The 20,148-nt window shown below is 37.8% G+C and overlaps 1 protein-coding gene across 1 annotated transcript in view; it reads right to left on the bottom strand.

Moving 5' to 3' along the window:
- The window catches only part of postna (periostin, osteoblast specific factor a), a 71,532-nt gene extending 57,204 nt beyond the window's left edge, over positions 1-14,328 (bottom strand). The window contains exons 1-3 of the mRNA XM_053644613.1: positions 13,901-14,328; positions 13,322-13,420; positions 1,936-2,000 (exon numbers count right to left, since the gene is read on the bottom strand). Coding sequence (XP_053500588.1) covers positions 1,936-2,000; positions 13,322-13,420; positions 13,901-14,049 — 313 coding nt within the window. The 5' untranslated portion in view covers positions 14,050-14,328. The remainder of the gene's footprint in view (positions 1-1,935; positions 2,001-13,321; positions 13,421-13,900) is intronic.
- Positions 14,329-20,148: the final 5,820 nt, after the last annotated feature.

Here is a 20,148-nt window from a genome sequence, read left to right as displayed (position 1 = left end):
CCAAACAATCAGGGTAAAACAGGACAGTGCAAAACAGATTCACTCTATAGGGTGAAAATAAACAGGAAGTGTAGAAATATAGGAATATATAGTGTAGATAAAACATCTGCTCTTATTTATACTCTTATTTAGGTATGCATTGATGAAGATTACTACAAATAAGAATCATTTTTATACAACCCCAATTCTGAAAAAGTTGTGACAGTATGAAAAATGCAAAAGAATAAACAAAAAGAGTCATTTGAAAATTCAATTCACCATGTACTATATTGAAAACACATTATTAACCCATTATTTGATGTTCTACTTTGTGAATTTAAATTAGTTTTGAAAATATATACTCATTTAAAATCTGATGACTGCAACACACTCCAAAAAGTTGGAACAGTTGACTGTTTACCTTTTAATAATACTTATTAAGCATTTGGGCACTTAAGACACTAGTTGGTTAAGTTTAGCAAGCAGAATTTTCCCCCATTCATCCATTATGCATTTCTTCATCTATGCAGTTGTACGGGGCCTCCATTGCCTTATTTTGCGCTTCATAATGCACCACACATTCTCAGTCAGAGACAGGTCAGGACTGCAGGCAGGCCATGTTAGCACCTGCAGTCTCTGTTTACGCAACCGTGCGCTTGTATGCGCTTCTTCTGGGAAGAATGTGGTTTGGTGTTGTCCTGCCCTAGATGGCAGCATATGTTGCTCCAAAATGTGTACATATCTTTCTGCATTAATAATGCCCTCACAGATGTGCAAGTTACCCATGCCATGGGCACTGACACACCCCCATACCATGACAGATGCTGGCTTTTGGACCTGATGCTGATAACAGCTTGGATGGTCCTTTTCCTCTTTGGCCCGGAGAACACGACGGCTATTTTGTCTAAAAACTATTTGAAATGTTGACTTGTCGGACCACAAAACAGGATTCCACTGTGCTACTGTCCATCTCAGATCAGATCGAGCCCAAAGAAGTCAGTGGCCCTTCTGTACAGTGTTGATGTATGGCTTCTGCTTTGCATAGTAAAGCCTTAACTTGTGTCTGTGGATGCAGTGGTGAATGGTGCTGACTGACAGCTTTACCAAAGTATTCCCGAGCCCATGTCAGGATATCCATCACGGAATCATGATGGTTTTTAATACAGTGACATCTGAGGGATCGGAGATCACGAGGATTCAGAAATGTTTTTTCGGCCTTGTCCTTTTTGCACCGAGATTTGACCAGATTCCTTGAATCTTTTAATTATATTGTGCACTGTAGAAGGTGAAATGCCCAAAATCCTACCGATTTGTCTTTGGGGAATGTTGCTGTCAAAGTGTTGGATTATTTTCTGATGCATCTGTTGGCAGATTGCCGAGCCTTGACCCATCCTTGCTCTTTTTTGGAGGCCCCTTATGTACAATGATTAGGGTATTGCCTCACCTGTTTCACGTCACCTTCTTATTTCAACTTGTTACATCACTATTAATCCTAAATAGCCCCTATCTCAACTTTTTTGGAACAAGTTGCCTGCATCCATTTCAAAATACATGTTTATCTTCAAAAAACTATGCAGTTGATTAGGTATAACATAAAATACCTTGTATTTATGCATTTTTTGCTTAAATACAAGTCAAAGTACATTTACAAATCAGTCCTCTTTGCTTTTATTAGCATTTTCCATACTGACACAATTTTTTCTGAATTGGGGTTGTAAGAATGGTTTCTGCAACTTTCAAAGTGTTTGCTACACTGTTTGCAGACTGGGGTAGCCTTTGCATTCCCATTTAGAACATACAACTAATGAATAATATTGATATATTTCATAACTTTGGGATAACTTCCTGCCATAACATGAGCCATAATTCAAAAAGGAGCACTGATGCATAAACAGAAGTATATTGAGGAAGTACTGAAATAATTCCTGGAACTTTTCCTTAGCATGCAATACCAACCTGCAGGGCAGCCACGCATCCCCTCCAGCTTCATATAACCAGGACAGCATTCATATAAAACAATCCTGTAAATTAAGCCACAAAGAATATCACTAAGCTTTAGCCTTACAGTCTAATATACAATTATAAACCCATTTGGACAATAGACCAGTCAGATTCAACATCATTACTGATGATAGTATAACTGATCATATACAAACTATAAACTCACTGAAGCAAAGTTAGGCCTTGATGTACTTTCTATTTATTTATTCCAAAAATTATTTGTCCAGGCTTCATTCATTCCAGATCATTCATTGAACAGCATTTCATTAGAAATAAACCATCCTGTATTTATTTAATGACTAATTACTCAAAAGAGACTGTGAGGAGAAGACCAGTTTTGTCAAGTATTATACATTTTTTGCCAACAGTTAAAAAATTTTAACTTATTTGAATAACAACTGCAGATTGACTAGCCAAATGTGAGTACCTGTTAAGAAATATATGATAAATATAGACATTTATTTAATGAAATAAAATACCAAGAGAGGAACAAGAATACTCAATAAGTTGATATATTGCATATGAAGGTAAACAAGAAGATAGCTTCAGTAGTCAAGTCTAGAAATAATTACAGCTTGTATAAAATTTGAGCAGATTTTAAAAAGATTTTTTTATATATTAAGAAAAAGTAATCTGCAGGATATGATGATTACTGTAATGTGATTCAGAAAAAGTTCAGTTTATCATCTAAAATAAGATTCTTAATCTTTAATGGACAGTGAGTATGTAGATGGTGATTGACATTTCCAATGGGGTGGATAACTTAATTGCTAGGTACAGCACCTTCAGGTCAATCAATCAATCAATCAATGTTGATTTATAAATCACATTTAAACACAACATAAGGTGATCCAAAGTGTTGTACAACAGAACAAGGTAAAACAATAAGAACATCAACATCTAAATATTTTTAAAGGCAAAAGAATAAAAATATGATTTAAGGGAAGATTTATAAATAGCAAATGATGACTCACACCTCACAGGAAAGGGGAGACTATTTCAAAATTTGGGTCCAGCCACAGAAAAAGCCCGATCACCCTTGGAATTACAGCAACAATGGGGGACAGACAAGAGTAATTGACTGGAAGATCTGAGCACTCTGGATGAGGGTGAAGAAGGTCACTGATGTATTTTGGTGCAAGACCAGACAATGCTTTATACACAAAAAGAAGGATTTTAAAATCAACCTTGAACTTAACAGGAAGCCAGTGAAGAGATGGCAGTATGAGGGAAATGTGGTCCCTCTTTCTAGACCCTGTTAAAAACCTGGCTGCCACATTTTGAACAATTTGTAATCAGGCTAAAGCAGATTGAGAAAGTCCAATGTACAGTGAATCACAATAGTTTAGTCATGATGTAATAAGAGCATGTCATTACAATTTCCAAATCTTTCCTAGAAAGAAAATGTTTTTATCTTGGCAGTGGATCTGAGATGAAGGAAGCTTCCCTTAATAACAGCACAAATATGTTTATCAAAAAGAATTGAAGAGTCAAAAATGACTCCAAAATTCATAAATAGCTTTTGTAAATTTAAAGAAAGTGGACCTAGATTAGCTTCCTCGACAGAGAAGACATGGGACAGCCTAAAAACAAGACTTCAGTTATACCTTCACTTAAGCACAGAAAATTATTCACCATTCAACTTTTAATGTCTTCAAGCCACTTTAGCAGAATCTCAAAGGGGCATTTAGTGTCTGGTCTGACTGGAAGGTAAAACTGAGAGTCATCAGCATAGAAGTGATAAGAAATATTAGATTTCTGAAAGATATAACCAAGGAGAGGCATATAAATGGAAAATAATAATGTTCATGGGTATTCATCAATGAAGAGATGTCAGAAAGGCAATGGAAAGGAAATGAAAAGAGAATAAGAGAAGGAAATTTGCTCATCATTGTCATAGCAATGATGGGAGAAGCCATGAGACCTTATCACTGATCCCAGTTATTTAGCATACAGAGAAAACAGTAGTGGACCGAGTACTGACCCCTGAGAGACTCCAGCATTAAGGATGTGAGGAAATTGATCTTCTCTAATCTACAAGCTACAATCAAACCTCCAAGTGTGATGAGAACCAAGAACCAGATAAGAAAATAACTCCCTATCTCATAGTCGGTTAGAGAGGAAATGAGGATCTGGCAATTCACGGAGTCAAAGGCAGCTTACAGGTCAAAGAGGATGAGGACGTAAGGCATAATTTGTAAAGCCTCATTGACTGTAAGGAGGGCCATTTATTTAGAATCCATGGCCTTGTAACTAGACTGGTTGGCATCCAGGCAGTCGTTCAGTTGAAAATCTGTAGACAGTTATTGCACGTTCCAGGTTCTTGGGCAGAAATGGAAGGAGGGAAACAGGTCTGCAATTAGAAACATTAGTAGGGTTAAGGGTAAATTTCTGAAGGTCAAGAGACCAGGCCACTTGATAAATACAGGCCAATGAGTCAAAACATTATGATCACCTGCCTAATATGGTGTTGGTCCTCCATGTGCCCCAAAATAGTTCTGATCCCCCAAGGAATGGACTCTGCAAGCCCTTTGAAGGTGCCTTGTGGTATCTGTGCACCAGGATATTAGTGCCAGATCCTCTTAAGTCCTCTTAAGGTGACCTTCCATTGCTCCAAGGTCTATTTCCAATGCTTCCTGTCCATTGTAGGTGCTTTCAGCAGTGGATTAGAATGGGCATTCTGACTGTTCTCAAAAAGTTCAAACTTGGTCACAGGATCTTCCAGCAGAAAAATGATCCTAAGAATACCAAACTGTAAACAAAATGGCTTAAGGACAACACATCAAAAGTATTAGAGTGGACATCATAAAGACCTGGCCTGAATCCCATAAAAAATTTCTGGACTGAACTGAAAAACATGTCTGAGCAAGGAGGCCCACAAAAATGACTGAGTTACACCAGTTCTGTCATGAGGGATGGGCACAAATTCCAGCAAAGTACTATGAGAAACTTGCGGAAGCCTACCCCAAGCATTTGATTCACATTCAAGCAATTAAAAGGCAATGCCAGCAAATACTAACAATGTGTATGTAAACCAATGACTGTATATATGGGTGGACAACATGGCATCATTTACTCCCATTGTGCAGTTTTGAATCCTGTTTTGGTTGAATTGAAAATCGAAGAATTCGCACAGTAGATCAAAATTGGAACCAGAGTCTGTGCCATAGAGACTTTAGAGACATAGCATGTGCAGTAGACATAGCCAGTCAGACAGTGGTTCTGCTTCTTGCCCGCCCATATTTGCCATGGACACTTTTCTTCATGCCAGTAGCACACATTTTGACAGAGTACAGCATTACTGATTAATATGTAAAATGCTAAATTGTAGTCATATCATTTATGCAAGTGTATTGATTTGACTGTTTTCAGATTTTAGAGCTTTGAGTCATGGCTGAATGAGCTACCATTTGCTAGCTATTTGCCATTAGATAATCTATCATGTTAATCAAAGTTATAAGTATAAGTAGCTAATATAACATACCAACTGGAAATATACTAGTAAACAGCAGTCATTTACCTTAACACATTCTGTCAGTAGAGAATGTTTAATATGGAGTTACTGGCTAACCTTACTACGCTACCTTGAGTGTTAACTAAGGTTATACCGTCAATAGTAAATTGTTATGACATTTAGCTAGTGTTAGCCGCTTTGGATTAAGCCATCACTTCATTCACTCACAATGGTTTGCTAATTATAATGTTAGTACAATGAGGTAGCTTAGATATCAACTGAGGATCTGTTAGAACAGTTTACAGTGGAAAAAGACATGGCTCTGCTACAGAAACTTTAGGTGTTTGTTAAAAATTAGCTGCACATTCACAAGGCCTGACTGTCATGTCCAAAACTGTCCATCACCTCATCAACCACAGCCTTTTAATTATCACCAAATAACTCCTATAAAAAGCATGGTCAAATGAACTTGTAAAAATGCAGAATACTATTTCTGAAAATAATTTGTGGAGATGCGACTTAAAATGTAAATTTGACTTATCTTTTATTCACTAATGGGAATGGCATAGGTAAATAATTGAACACCCAGCCAGCCACTAGAGGGCCTCAGAGACATTTTGGCCTCAACTTTTCACCTGTTATGACATCCATGTATGATGTCCCATATTTACAGTCATTGATGTAAACATTTGACCAACTGAAAATCTGATATAGTAAATAAAATCTGAAATAAGTCTGTCTCTTCTTATTATTTTTTAAATGACCTCTTAAGAAAATAAAGTAGATACCCTAATTGACAACACAGGTAACGAAAACATGTGGAGTTGTGCAAAATTGACTTTGGTTGTCTTTAGACTAGGTGTATGCAAAATTTTGTATACTGTAAATAATAGTATCAGTCTTAACTTTTTTATTTTCTCTTAATTTTATGCTACATTGTCTTGTAATGGAGTATTTGTACATACAGTATCTCACAAAAGTGAGTACACCCCTCACATTTTTGTAAATATTTGATTATATCTTTTCATGTGACAACACTGAAGAAATTACACTTTGCTACAATGTAAAGTAGTGAGTGTACAGCTTGTATAACAGTGTAAATTTACTGTCCCCTCAAAATAACTCAACACACAGCCATTAATGTCTAAACCACTGGCAACAAAAGTGAGTACACCCCTAAGTGAAAATATCCAAATTGGGCCCAATTAGCCATTTTCCCTACCCGGTGTCATGTGATTGGTTAGTGTTACAATGTCTCAGGTGTGAATGGGGAGCAGTTGTGTTAAATTTGGTGTCATCACTCTCACACTCCCTCATACTGGTCACTGGAAGTTAAACATGGCACCACATGTTACAATGTCTCAGGTGTGAATGGGGAGCACGTGTGTTAAATTTGGTGGAAGTTCAACATGGCACCTCATGGCAAAGAACCCTCTGAGGATCTGAAAAAAAGAATTGTTGCTCTACATAAAGATGGCCTAGGCTATAAAAAGATTGCCCAGACCCTGACACTGAGCTGCAGCATGGTGGCCAAGACCATACAGCGGTTTAACAGAACAGGTTCCACTCAGAACAGGCCTCGCCATGGTCGACCAAAGAAGCTGAGTGCACGTGCTCAGCGTCATATCCAGAGATTGTCTTTGGGAAATAGACGTATGAGTGCTGCCAGCATTGCTGCAGATGTTGAAGGGATAGGGGATCAGCCGGTCAGTGCTCAGACCATACGCCGCACACTGCATCAAATTGGTCTGCATGGCTGTCGTCCCAGGAAGGAAGCCTCTTCTAAAGATGATGCACAAGAAAGCCCACAAACAGTTTGCTGAAGACAAGCAGACCAAGGACATGGATTACTGGAACCATGACCTGTGGTCTGATGAGACCAAGATAAACTTATTTGGTTCAGATGGTGTCAAGCGTGTGTGGTGGCAACCAGGTGAGGAGTACAAAGACAAGTGTGTCTTGCCTACAGTCAAGCATGGTGGTGGGAGTGTCATGGTCTGGGGCTGCATGAGTGCTGCCGGCAAAGGGGAGCTACAGTTTATTGAGGGAACCATGAATGCCAACATGTACTGTGACATACTGAAGCAGAGCATGATCCCCTCCCTTCGGAGACTGGGCCACAGGGCAGTATTCCAGCATGATAACGACCCCAAAGACACCTCCAAGACGACCACTGCCTTGCTAAAGAAGCTGAGGGTGAAGGTGATGGACTGGCCAAGCATGTCTCCAGACCTATACCCTATTGAGCATCTGTGGGGCATCCTCAAATGGAAGGTGGAGGAGCACAAGGTCTCTAAAATCCACCAGCTCCGTGATGTCGTCATGGAGGACTGGAAGAGGACTCCAGTGGCAACCTGTGAAGCTCTGGTGAACTCCATGCCCAAGAGGGTTAAGGCAGTGCTGGAAAATAATGGTGGCCACACAAAATATTGACACTTTGGGCCCAATTTGGACATTTTCACTTATGGGTGTACTCACTTTTGTTGCCAGCGGTTTAGACATTAATAGCTGTGTGTTGAGAAATTTTGAGGGGACAGCAAATTTACACTGTTACACAAGCTGTACACTCACTACTTTACATTGTAGTAAAGTGTCATTTCTTCAGGGTTGTCACATGAAAAGATATAATCAAATATTTACAAAAATGTGAGGGGTGTAATCACTTTTGTGAGATACTGTACATAATGTGATGTAGCTAATACAGAATTAATCTTGACATTTTGAGTAGCTTACTTTACATTTTCTGAACTATATACAAAATAAATGTATATCTGCCTGGCCTAACTTCAGTAGGGGATATAGATTAGAAATTAAATGTTTGCCAAAAAAAATCATAGCAGTATTTTTCTTCACATGAGCACATATGCTAGCAATATGCCTAAGCAATTTTAGAACTCATTTATATTTATTCATTTGACAGATGTTTTTAATCAAACTCACTTATAAGTGATGCACAATGTGCTGCAATATAGCCATACTGATAAGGGCTCAGGGCCTTGTTCATGAGCTGAGATTGGTATTCCCACCCTTCTGCTCACTGGTGCAGTACCTTAATTACTGAACACCTTTGCCAATTTCACATGCATACACCGGCATTCATGGACAATGAACCATATTTTGTGGTAGAAAGAATCTTTATGCAAGCTTTCGGACTACACTGGAAGAGTGTAAGCGAATGTTGTAATATGTATGAGCACAGGAAGGATGTTTTGGCAATATTATGCCTTTGCAAAACTTGTACCAGATCATCTTCCAAAAATTACACTACTATAGGTACTCAGTGCAAGCAGTAAATTGTGTCATGAAAGACAGATACTAACATATAGACAGTTAGTAAAGTAGAAGAAAAAAAAACAGGATGCAAAAATCAGTGTTGCTCTAAGTAGCAGATCTCCTTTCATGAATTCTAGTGGCAATGTTTTGGCTTGTACACAAATTCTAACAGCTGCCCTCCCATTATTCAAGCTAATATAATGCCTAATTTCCATTTTCTGACATTAGGGAGATTAGCCCAACAGTCAACTGATACTGTGGGAGGACTAATGAGGCACACACACGATGTGACAAGATGAAAAATTAAAATATGAACCACTCAAATATGTTGATCTGTCTGTCTGCCTCTGCTTTGTCTCTTTTTTCTCACTCTTTTTACTGGAATCTAGAATCTCAGCCATCCCAGCCCTCCTGATTACCGCCACTGTTTTCAGACAATACTCCCTGTGTATGAGGCAATGAGTGGTTCGACCCTTTCCTGTAGGGATATCAGCAAACTGACAAACCAAATTTTTTTTGGATTCCAGACTAGAGGTAAACAAATACAGAAAGAACCAGGCACTTCCTGATACTATAGCCAGGGTGGATAATTAGTGTATAGTTTTGTGTCATAAAACACCGTTTGGATCACACATCAAAGACTACATATCAGTGCTGTCTTTATGCAACACCTCAGGGGTGAATACAGCAAGGAAGATGAAAGTCTGTAAATAGATAACAATGCATAAAGAAAATACAAAAATATTGTATATCTGCATATTATAAACATTGTATACTGAGACACGTGAGATGTATATGGTGTGTGTGTGTGTGTGTGTGTGTGTGTGTGTTATTCTTATTTTTAAATTCCTACTTTAAATTCTAATAATTCTAATTATTCTTAAGGAAATAAATGCTTCAAGGAGACTAACATAAGTGCTCATCTTTTTTTTGGATTTGCTTGCTTTATACATCCAGCTGCATATTTGCACACATACACTCATGCCAAAATGCAAATAGCTTAAAGATGTGGTTAGTTTGTACATGGCTGGGGCCCCCAACGTTTGAACAGGACACAGTATGAAGTAAGTGGACTGTGACAGACATTTGACTCAGACTACAGCTTATCTTCTTCAGTCCCCAAGAACTTAAAAAAGTGAATGATTACTGAAAAAGTGAAAAGTAACAGAAGAATTTTCTTTAGTCCAAAAACGTTACATTCAACACTTCCTTAAAACCTAAACTTTTTTTGGAGCAAAGATACTGCTGAGGATTTACTTGAGGATACAAATTGAATGAATATCATGTACATTGATGAAGCTACAAAATTTTGTAAAGACCAAAAAATGTTGAATGTTTAAAGAAACAAATGTAACAAGACACTTATTTGCCTCCATGGAGCCAATGGTTCCATCACATTTTTGTTCACTGGCTAAAGCTATGGAAGAAAATGACTCAGTATTAAGAGTGGCCTTGCACAAGCTTGCCACATGTCAGCACTGTAAATTCTAGTACATGAAACATGTTGGCGTCATCTGTACATACTGCCAATAACAATAAATAATCTGCAATCATCTCAAAAAAGACCTACTTTAACTGTTATAACTGAGTGCCTGGGTCTATCCAAACTATTGCAACATACTTTTAGCAACCAGCTTTCAGGAGTGGGTTGTGTCAAACTTTATGGAGTCATGGTGGGTTGTTGCCTCACATTTCCAGGGTTCAGTTCTGAGTTTGGCTTAGTTCTGCATGATTTTGATGCTCATATGGATTTACTCTGGTTTCCACCCACCTCCCAAAAACATGTCTGTAGGTGGATTGGCTTCACTAAATCCCACCGGGTGTGAATATATTTGTGCATGATGCCTTGAAATGGACCAGTGTCCCATTCAGAGTGTATTCCCACCTCACGCCCAGTGTTCTCATGACTCCAGATACACCATGACCCTGACCAGGATAAAAGTGTTTACTGAAGATGAATGAATGAATAAATGAATATTTATTTTGTTTAACTGAGTTAGACAATTATGTACTAGGATCAGGTGTTCTTTGTCATAGATCACATTAGATGAATGATCATTCAGATGTGTTTACTCTAGTGTTGGGTACAAGCCCACTTTTGTCGAGTTTGAGTCAAGACCAAGTCCTTAACCAATCGAGTCCAAAAGGGTCCAAGTTGGACTTAAGTCCGAGTCGAGTCCGGCTGAGTCCAGAAAGTAATTAAATTGAAATAAGATTTGAAATTGCAATTGTAAACTCAACACTGAGTTGTTAAATTAATATTTTAACCTTCACAAACCAATGACAACATTACTGTAACAAAAATACCATTATTACATCTTGCCTTTGCCATTTAATATTTTATTTCATGTCATCAGCACCTCAACTAGTTTCCTATCAAAAAAAATGGTTTCAAAGAAAAAAAGGGATATAGAGGTATACGTACAACTTTTATTATATTACAAGTGTATGAAAATACAAATGAACCTGTTTTGTTATTGTATCACACTATATTGTGTCCTCCAGTTCGAGTGGACATTTAAATGATTTGATGCCTCTCCCCCACAGTTATATAGGCTGAGAGAGAGAGAGAGAGAGAGAGAGAGAGAGAGAGTGCAGAGTTACATTTAGGGCATGTCATAACAACAAGCTAATCTGTCTATGACAACAAACTCATTTCTGAACACAGCTCTGTTCTTGTAACTTTTTTCATTTTAATTCCTAAAATGGGGGGGGGGACAACCTATAAGCAGGGTTTATGATATTTATTACATTAAGAAGTACATTTCACATTTTACATGAAATTCAATACTTGAATCACCAAATGCTAATGTTTAGGGGTGGGCGATGTGACTTCAATCTTATTTCACGATAACGATGTATTTTCTCATGTATGTGTATCAGTATAAGTAAGAAATTCAGTCAAATGAGTGAGTGAGTGATTTTCTCTTTGTCATTTGTTTATTTATTAACATTAATGACACAGACAGCAGCAGGTTTATTGGACTGCTGTGACTTAAAGACCTAATGCATAGATCCAATATACTGACACAAATCTGATTTCTTTCCGAACTGTTTACATTCACTTAAGACATAACCGACTGTTTGCATGAATACTCGGCCAGACCTGCATTTTCTACATCAAAACCTACAAATGGGTGATACTCTTAGGTATACATGTAGGTGATTTCATAGAGAAAATGTGCCTACATGCATGTAGATGATTTGAGTAGGACTGCAGGGGGAAAAACATACTCAAACTTCCAAAATTAATATCAAGACTGAAAATGATGAGCACACACGTGCAGAGGGGGTTTGCCAGTGGTTCCTAAGTATCTACTCCTTTGCCATGTTTTTTGGTTTGAAAGGTTTTTCTGTTTGTTTGGTGGTTGTTGTTGTTGTTTTTTGGAAAGGCATGCCTGGGGCCCTTATCAAGAGAAAATGTTTCCCTTGAGCAAGGCCCTTATCTGCTCCAGGGCCACTGTATCATGGCTGACCCTGCACACTGACCCCTGCTTCTTAATAAGCTGGTATATGTGAAAAAAGAATTTGCTGTAAAGAATATGTGAAAAATAGAGGCTTCTTCTTCTTCTTCTTCTTCTTGTGTTTAGCAATAAAATGGTTTACATGCCACTGCCTTTCAGTATATTATCTAACATTTGAAGCTTGAATTTTGTTTCAATACTAGGTTGTGATTAGTTTATGGTTTATCTTAATTTACCTTTAACTAATATTTAAATTGTATTATATTATTAAAATAATTGTATTTTATTAAATACATTTAAAATGATTTCAACTGCAGTTAGTATCAAGATGCTTTTGTATTGAGAGGTACAGCATTAAGCGACTAGAGGCAACATATTCCCTCATAATATGGTTTTAGAAAAGCAAATTAAACATGTACCATTCATTTTAAATATTTATGGTAATATAAAATGATAAATGCCAGTTTAGTCATATAAATGGTGTGGTTTGTTATGTTCTATTTGAAAATCATACATTTCTAGTTTGGCAAAGCTTTAATTAAGGTGGCTATCTCAGGACCAAATTTTGGTTCCATATCAAATCTAATGTTTTAATGGTTCCCCAAGATGTGCCAAACTGAAATATCCTTTAAGGTGCTAGCCTTTTTTTTCTAACAGGATACATCTTCAAGACAACATATCACAGATCAGTACATTTGTACTGTGAGCCCTACAGACAATGTAGGTAAAAGTTTTTACTTGTTGATCTGATGCCAGATTTGTAGCTATTTCAAATGACTAGGATTAGCTGGACATAGACTAGTACAACAGGAAAACTCATTACAAGAGTAAAACAGGAAATCCAACTCGGACTCCACCCTCAAAGACAAAGACAGCATTGTTGATATCTATATGCACCTGAACCTCCATCCACCTCTCTTATGTAACCCATAGCACAGCTAAAAAATGCACACTGGTGGACAAATAACAAACTTCATAGTTCCCTGGCTGCAGGTAAGCACCTGCTTTCAGTTTGGTTTCATCTTCACATATGTCTTAACCATCATCCCCACACTCTCCTCATCCCCCACCCCCCCAAAACACCCACCACCAGTGCACAGGGCAACACATTGACCACAGATCAAAGGGATGCCCAGTCTGAAGCACTTACGCTTTCTTTCCACAGATGTTTTTTTGGTACCAGTTCCTGCATGTGCTGAAATACTTCTTCTTGGTCCCGATTACCTGCTGAAGGGCACACACATTGGGCCTGTCGAGAATGTAAGAAGCACAATTAATCAAGAAAGAGAAGAAAAAAGAAGAAAGAAAGACTATAGGACTGGGCTTCAATATTGAAAATGTCTTCTGTCCTGGAGTAACCACAATCACGGAGGTTAATTATGTGATATTCTTGACAAATTGCTTTTAAGAGCATGCAGGTAAAATGCCAGGAGTAATTATGTAATTTTAATATGCACTTTGGGAATTCAGTGTGAATTCAGTTTTTTTTTTCTAAAATCCACTATTAAGCATGATGAAACTTGGGTTTGCAAACATATGCTTTTATTTATTACTTTTTAAAAATAGACCCAACATAAATTATAGGTCTAACACTAATAAAGACAATAAAGCTACAATACATGATTGAATATAGCAAATGTGCCAAATTAACTTTTTGTAGCTATGTTTTTGCTTTTATGAATTTCTCTAAAAACAAATCATTATTTCCTATATAAAAATATTCCCTTACCCCTGATTCTTGGCCCTGATGCGGCTGTGTGAAACAATCTTGTCATAGGCAGATGAGTCTACCTGGTCCAGGTAGGAAAGTGCCAGCAGAACAAAGGTGGTCACAAACACAAGCTTCATCCTGGCTTTTGCCCCACACATCAAAGCCATAGACAAACCAGGAGAAATGGGAGCAGACTATAGCAAGGCAGTTTTTATACCACCCCTCCCCACTCTAACTCTCACACAGTTGCTGTATTGGTTACACACAATGAGGGAATGAACATAGAGTAAGAATATCAACCTGCTCCATATGTAACCACATCCTCCTTGGGAGCCCTGAGCACCTAACTCAGCTCACTTTAATTAGTTTAAGACCTGAGTGTGATTTATACATGACTACGTTGATTTTATTGTATGTTTTAACAGAAATATGTACATTATTTGCATTTAAATCACTATACTCATAGTGTGACTTTTTTTCCACCTCCTGCCTGATAGAGTATGTTGCTTTGCAGGATTTCCACTGCTTTCCACTTGCAAAGTCTGTGTATGTGAACACTGGAAAGCTAAATAGTTTAATCCCATCAAAAACCTGCTGAAGTACACTTATAAAGGTTTAAAGAGGCTTACTGTATTGTAACTCTCATTACAATCTTCTGATCTCTGGGCAGTTAAGTATCAATGGGGCACATCAAATCCAGCTAGAGGATTTTAAAATTGAGGAAAGGTAGGAAGCAGAATTACACTTTACTCACTCTCTGCAGGTCTGAGAGGTGTTTAGGAAAGGCACAATAGGGGACTGGAGAATATGGAAGCCAATTCGATGTGAGAAACTTGAGTTGCTTTCCATTCTAATGAACATTCGTGTTTAACTTAACCTTTGTGCATCACTACCTCTAGTGGTGGAGGCATAGCAGCACAACATCACCACAGCATTTTATCATTAACCAAAACAAATTACATACTTAGCTGAACTGAATCAATGTTCCATTGAAAGTTTGGTCCCTATCAGAAATGTAAAAAATAAAAAATAAAAACAAATAATTAACTGAAAAGATATTCCATCCAGATCTTGGATAAGTAGCTGGTTTTTATGCATAGTGGATGCGGTACATAGACACCCTCACCTCCCATTGTTTATTTTGTTTTATGATCACTATTTACCTCCATAAAAATGCATGCCATTTGCAGAGCACTATATGGCCAAATTAGAATGTTCAGGAAACTGATTAGTTGGCTGTTTCAGATCTATTCTCACTAAAACATGAAATCAGTTGTAAAACAACCCTGATTAGAAGGATTAGCCAACAATCTTACAATTACAAGCCAACGGTCCTGAACAGATGGTGTGGAACTAAACATTTACATGATAAGAAACATAGAAACCCAAATCAATCCTGAACTTCAGGGTGCTTTTGTTTCATCCCTGGAGTGTTCATTCCTTGCCTCAGCCTTTATGACTCATTACTATCCTTTTGTGTAATGTAACTTTTACACAAAAAAAAATATTGTCACCTCTTGAGACTGTGTTGCTGTTGTGTGCTTTGAATTTTTCTTTGATATTTGTATCTAGTAAAATCTGATAACTGAAACTGAGCAATATGCTAAAATGGAAAATAGTTTAGATGTGTTGCTTCTATAATGAGTGCTAAAGAACAAGCTGGGGGAGATAACAGTCACAGTTTAGAGTCTTGCAGTGTCAACTGAGAATGTGGCTCCATGGATTTGTTCATTCAGAGATGATAGACTGTTGTTTTTACTAGTGTTTGTAGTAAATGACTAGAGTTTGTTCTGGCTTCCTTATTCTTAATACAACTATTTTACAGTATCACTGTTGGCTCCTTTAATGACTGTATGCTATGGATTTTATTCTGCCTCATTTGTAAATCACCTTGGATGAAAACATCTGAATAAGGCAATTGTAGTCACTGTTTAGTTACCACACTGAACATACTGTGTATTTTGATATTAATGCATAATTTTGTTAGAACAGCTATACATGCATGTGCAGCGAAAGGAAAAAATAATTCAAATCACTGAACTAGTTCACTTTGTATTTAAAGGAAGCCAAGATTAAAAGAATAAGAAAAAAAGGAGACCAAAGCAACCTTTTCTTTGGCTCTTGCCAATAAAAACAAAAGCACCAAATGTGGCGTCTTAGACAAATGAACTAAGAGTCATTAGACATTATCAGCATCTCTAGAATAGTTTTTTAGTCCCTTTTATTTGGATATTCTTGTTTATTAAATACTTCCTAATTTCGGAATTATTCCAGAGACATTCTATCTAATAACAGTTGTCACTACTCAAACCTATTCTCTAATGGTCTCAAAATGCTGTAATGAAACAGTTGTACTACCTGCCATTCCTTATGGATTGTCAGGGTGGTTTTATTTCTACTGTAACTAGTGGGATATTCCTGTTCATTAGTTTTCTTGCTGAGTACCAATAGCAAAGTCACCACCTCATGATCATGACTCCACATGTGTAGCCTATAAAAAGCCTGTGCTATGTCTTTTGTCAGTTTTCCATTGTAATCTTGTTGATGAGAAAGTGGAGTCATTTGTTTCTTGCTAATTTTGTGATGGTGAATGATCTTGTTAGATCATTCACCATCAAAGGAATGTGCATTGATGTACACCTTGGGTGATGGTAATTCTAATGTTTGACTTAATATTATTCTAGCCACAATTGACAATATCCCTACAACATGCAACCTAGGGCTTGTGTTAGTGTGTAACGTGGGCATGGCAATATATTTAGTTTCATAAAGTTATAAATGTTTAACTTTTATAATTTGTTGTTCAGTGTTGATCTTTCCCAATCTCTTCTGTTTCAGGGCAGGATTGTGAAGGGCAAAGCAGTAGACAACAGCAGACATGGCCACAGAGCAGTCTACGAAGAAAAATGTAAACTTCTTACATAACTTAAACAATAAACCAACTCTGGTGGAGAATGCTGTCAGCTTGCCATTTGAGCATTCCATGCTCAAAAAGAGTCATTTTTAAATTATATGTAAATAGTTTCAGAAACTGCAAGTGTAGACAGGTATACGAGATGCAGCTGTCATGGTAGCACCAAAGGGGTGCTGAACTATACTTCCCATCATCCCCAGCATGTCATGTCCTAATCACGCTCACCTGTGTCTCGTCTCACCCTGATTAACACCTCTATATAAGTTCTAATTTTTCATCACTTCATTGTCAAGTTTTTGTTGTTCTGTGTACCTTAGTTTCATTCACAGTCTGCATGTTTTTGCCTTGTCTCTTCTGTTTAGATTTATGGTTCTTGTTGGTCTCTGGATGGAGCTCTGGAGGTTAGACCACCTCGTTGGACTCTGGCTCGTGTTCTGGAGGTGAGGCTGCCACATTGGCCTCGGGCTGGAACTCTGGAGGTAATTCACTTTCTCTTTCTTTTTACTCCAGCATTCCTCTCCTCATAGAACATGGTGAACGATTGAGTAGACTCGGCCATCACGCTGGCCCTACCCAAAAGTTTTTCTAAATTGAACTCAAAGTCTGTGTTGCTGTAGATCACCCGAATTAAGCAAATGAACACAGCCATGCTTCCTAGACCCATGGTTCCCATGGCAACTAAAAGTTCTGCCCACTGGCGGGCTCAGCCAGTGAACTGGGATAACATGAACCCCGGCCACTGCTTCTCTTCGGCCTTGGGGTCTGACAAGCTATACACAGAATAATACAAAGAATAATCAGAGGGTAAATGGGATCAGGTGTGAATGATTACGACACATGTGGGAAACAACCAATGACAAGACATGGGTGGAGACAGGACATAAACCAAAACAAAAACTCATGTGGCAACATAAACGGAGTGTCAGAGTAACATGTCAAATCCCTGACAGTTAAGTTTTTCCTTGGCACTGTCAACACTCTGGCTTATTCATTATGAATCTAAATCTACATCTGGATTACTGTAAAGCTCCTTGTGCCTATTGCCTATGAGATCAGACCTACTGTCCCAGATAAACAGGTCAGCAGTGATGTAGGATACTCAAACCAAGGAAGAGAGGACCCAATTGTTTGTACCATAGAACCACAGGGAAAGGCTGTTCCATGCAGCTCGTCATAATCTTATGACTGTGCATTTGGGGCAGGATAAAACAGTAAACCTTCTCAGGGCCTATTTCTATGATCGCAGATGGTGTGCAGCATGCCATGAATGTCAGATGGTGAATCAAAAATCAACCAAAAGTGCTATTGCCCCCTCTTTCTTTGATCGAGGTACCCTTTGAAAAAATTGGTATGGACATCGATGGGCCATTAGAATGGACTGCATGAGGTCATCACTTTGTGCTAGTTTTAGTGGACTATGCTATGTGATAAAACCGGAAGCAGTGGCTCTTTGCAATGTCACGTTCTCAGCACACAGCATTGTGCAGGGCACTTCTTTAATGCCATGCACTACAAAATCTAAAAGGTGTGGCTCAATTCACCCCGGTCCCCTCTGGAGTCCACCTCTAACCATCCCAGAGAGCACTGGTTGCCAGGTTGCAAGGGAATTATTCATACGTGTTTTCACCTCTACCTGGTCGCACAGACACAAAAATTTGTGGTTCAGGATGAACTCAAGGCTACGCTTGACATAGAAGTAACTGAGTCATTGGAGCAGCTCCATGGTCTTGGTGCCCAAGGCCAATGGGTCAGCCCACTTTTTTTGTGTGAACCTTAGAAAAGTCAACGCTGTGTATAAATTTCAAGCATATCCAGGTCCACACATGGATGAACTACTCAATCTGTTAGGTGTGGCTCACTTTTATTCTACACTGGATTTAACCAAGGGGTATTGGCAGATTCCCTTTACTATAATATCCTGAGAAAAATCAGAGTTTGTACCTAATTTTTCAGAGATCAGCAACCCACTGATTGACCGCACTGAAGTGGGAGCCCCAGATCCAGTCCAATGGAAGCAGCCATGTGAGCAAGCTTTTTGTGAGGTAAAAGTTAGTTAGTGTTGCATTCTCCTGACTCTTTTTGTCCCAGGTGGTGGAGGTGGAAGAGAAAACGCTGAAAAGCACTCACTGTTAAAAGTAAAAATAAAATAATCATGAAGCTCTATAAAAAGTCACCTGTCTCCCATGTCATCCTTCAAAGAGACACAGCTGGTTCTACAATCGCCTTTTATAATAATAATAATAATAATAATAATAATAATAATATTAATAATAATAATAATAATAATAATAATAATAATATGGAAGATATGGTAATTTGTTTATTTATTTTCACTTTTTTATATTCAGCATACAGCACTGGCCCTTTAAGCAAACATGTATGCTCTGTTCATTATGCTCACATGATAAAGTTTACAGACAGCTCAGTTTGAAAACATCAATCAGTACCTTTTGAGTATGAAAATGTGATGCAATTGTTCAGTTTTAAATGTTTCAAATTATTTAAAAGAATAATATAGAATATACACGACAGATACGTTCAATATGACAAGATCAATAGAATTGTGATATAAAGGCTACATGACATTGAAGTAGGGCATATATACCACAAATAAATGTGGATGCTTAACCAATAACATGATATAACTACTGAATACAGAATGAAATTCCCATACTCTTCTTCCTCCATCCTGTCTGCTATTGCAACAAGATCATCAGTTCAAAGCAACATCATGAATGTCCACCATGTGTAAACCTGTATAAGGTTAATAAAATATTTGCATAGTAATAATGTACTAGAGTAAAGTAGGCTGTATGAAGACATAAAATCTCTCAGCTTATGACAAAGGGCCATACTCAGATTTGGCCACTTAAATCGGAAAATTGAGTTAAACTTTTATGTCAGTATTTACAACAGGAATCTTCTCCACATTCAGAGCCATCTTAGGCAAGTACTTGACTTTTCTGGGCAACTCAATCAGATTAATTAGGGTGACCATACGTCCTTTTTTTTTTGGTCCTTAAAAAAGCATCTGGCCGGTATTTCAAAATTTGAGAAAATGTCTGGGATTTGGCTTTAGTTTCATTATGATGTGCTTATGGTCTAATACTGCATCATGTGTGCCAAATTCCTATCTCTCAGCCATTAGTCTACTCTCAGTGAACGTGTGAAGGTGAAGCACTGTTGTGTATGGCGTCAAACAATTGCTTGACAATAGCAGCAAATGATAACTGTCCTGAGTCTAAACAATGCCCATGGCCATATATGGTAATTTTTAATTTCATGTTATCACATTGCTTTGTTTTACATGGCCATTCAAATGTGTACATAATGGTAGAAGATACACTCATGG

This window comes from Ictalurus furcatus, chromosome 16 (genome assembly GCF_023375685.1).
Source record: "Ictalurus furcatus strain D&B chromosome 16, Billie_1.0, whole genome shotgun sequence".
NCBI classification, from domain to species: Eukaryota; Metazoa; Chordata; class Actinopteri; order Siluriformes; family Ictaluridae; genus Ictalurus; species Ictalurus furcatus.
Note: the sequence above shows the minus strand (reverse complement) of the source record. Positions and strands in the feature narration are given on the sequence as shown.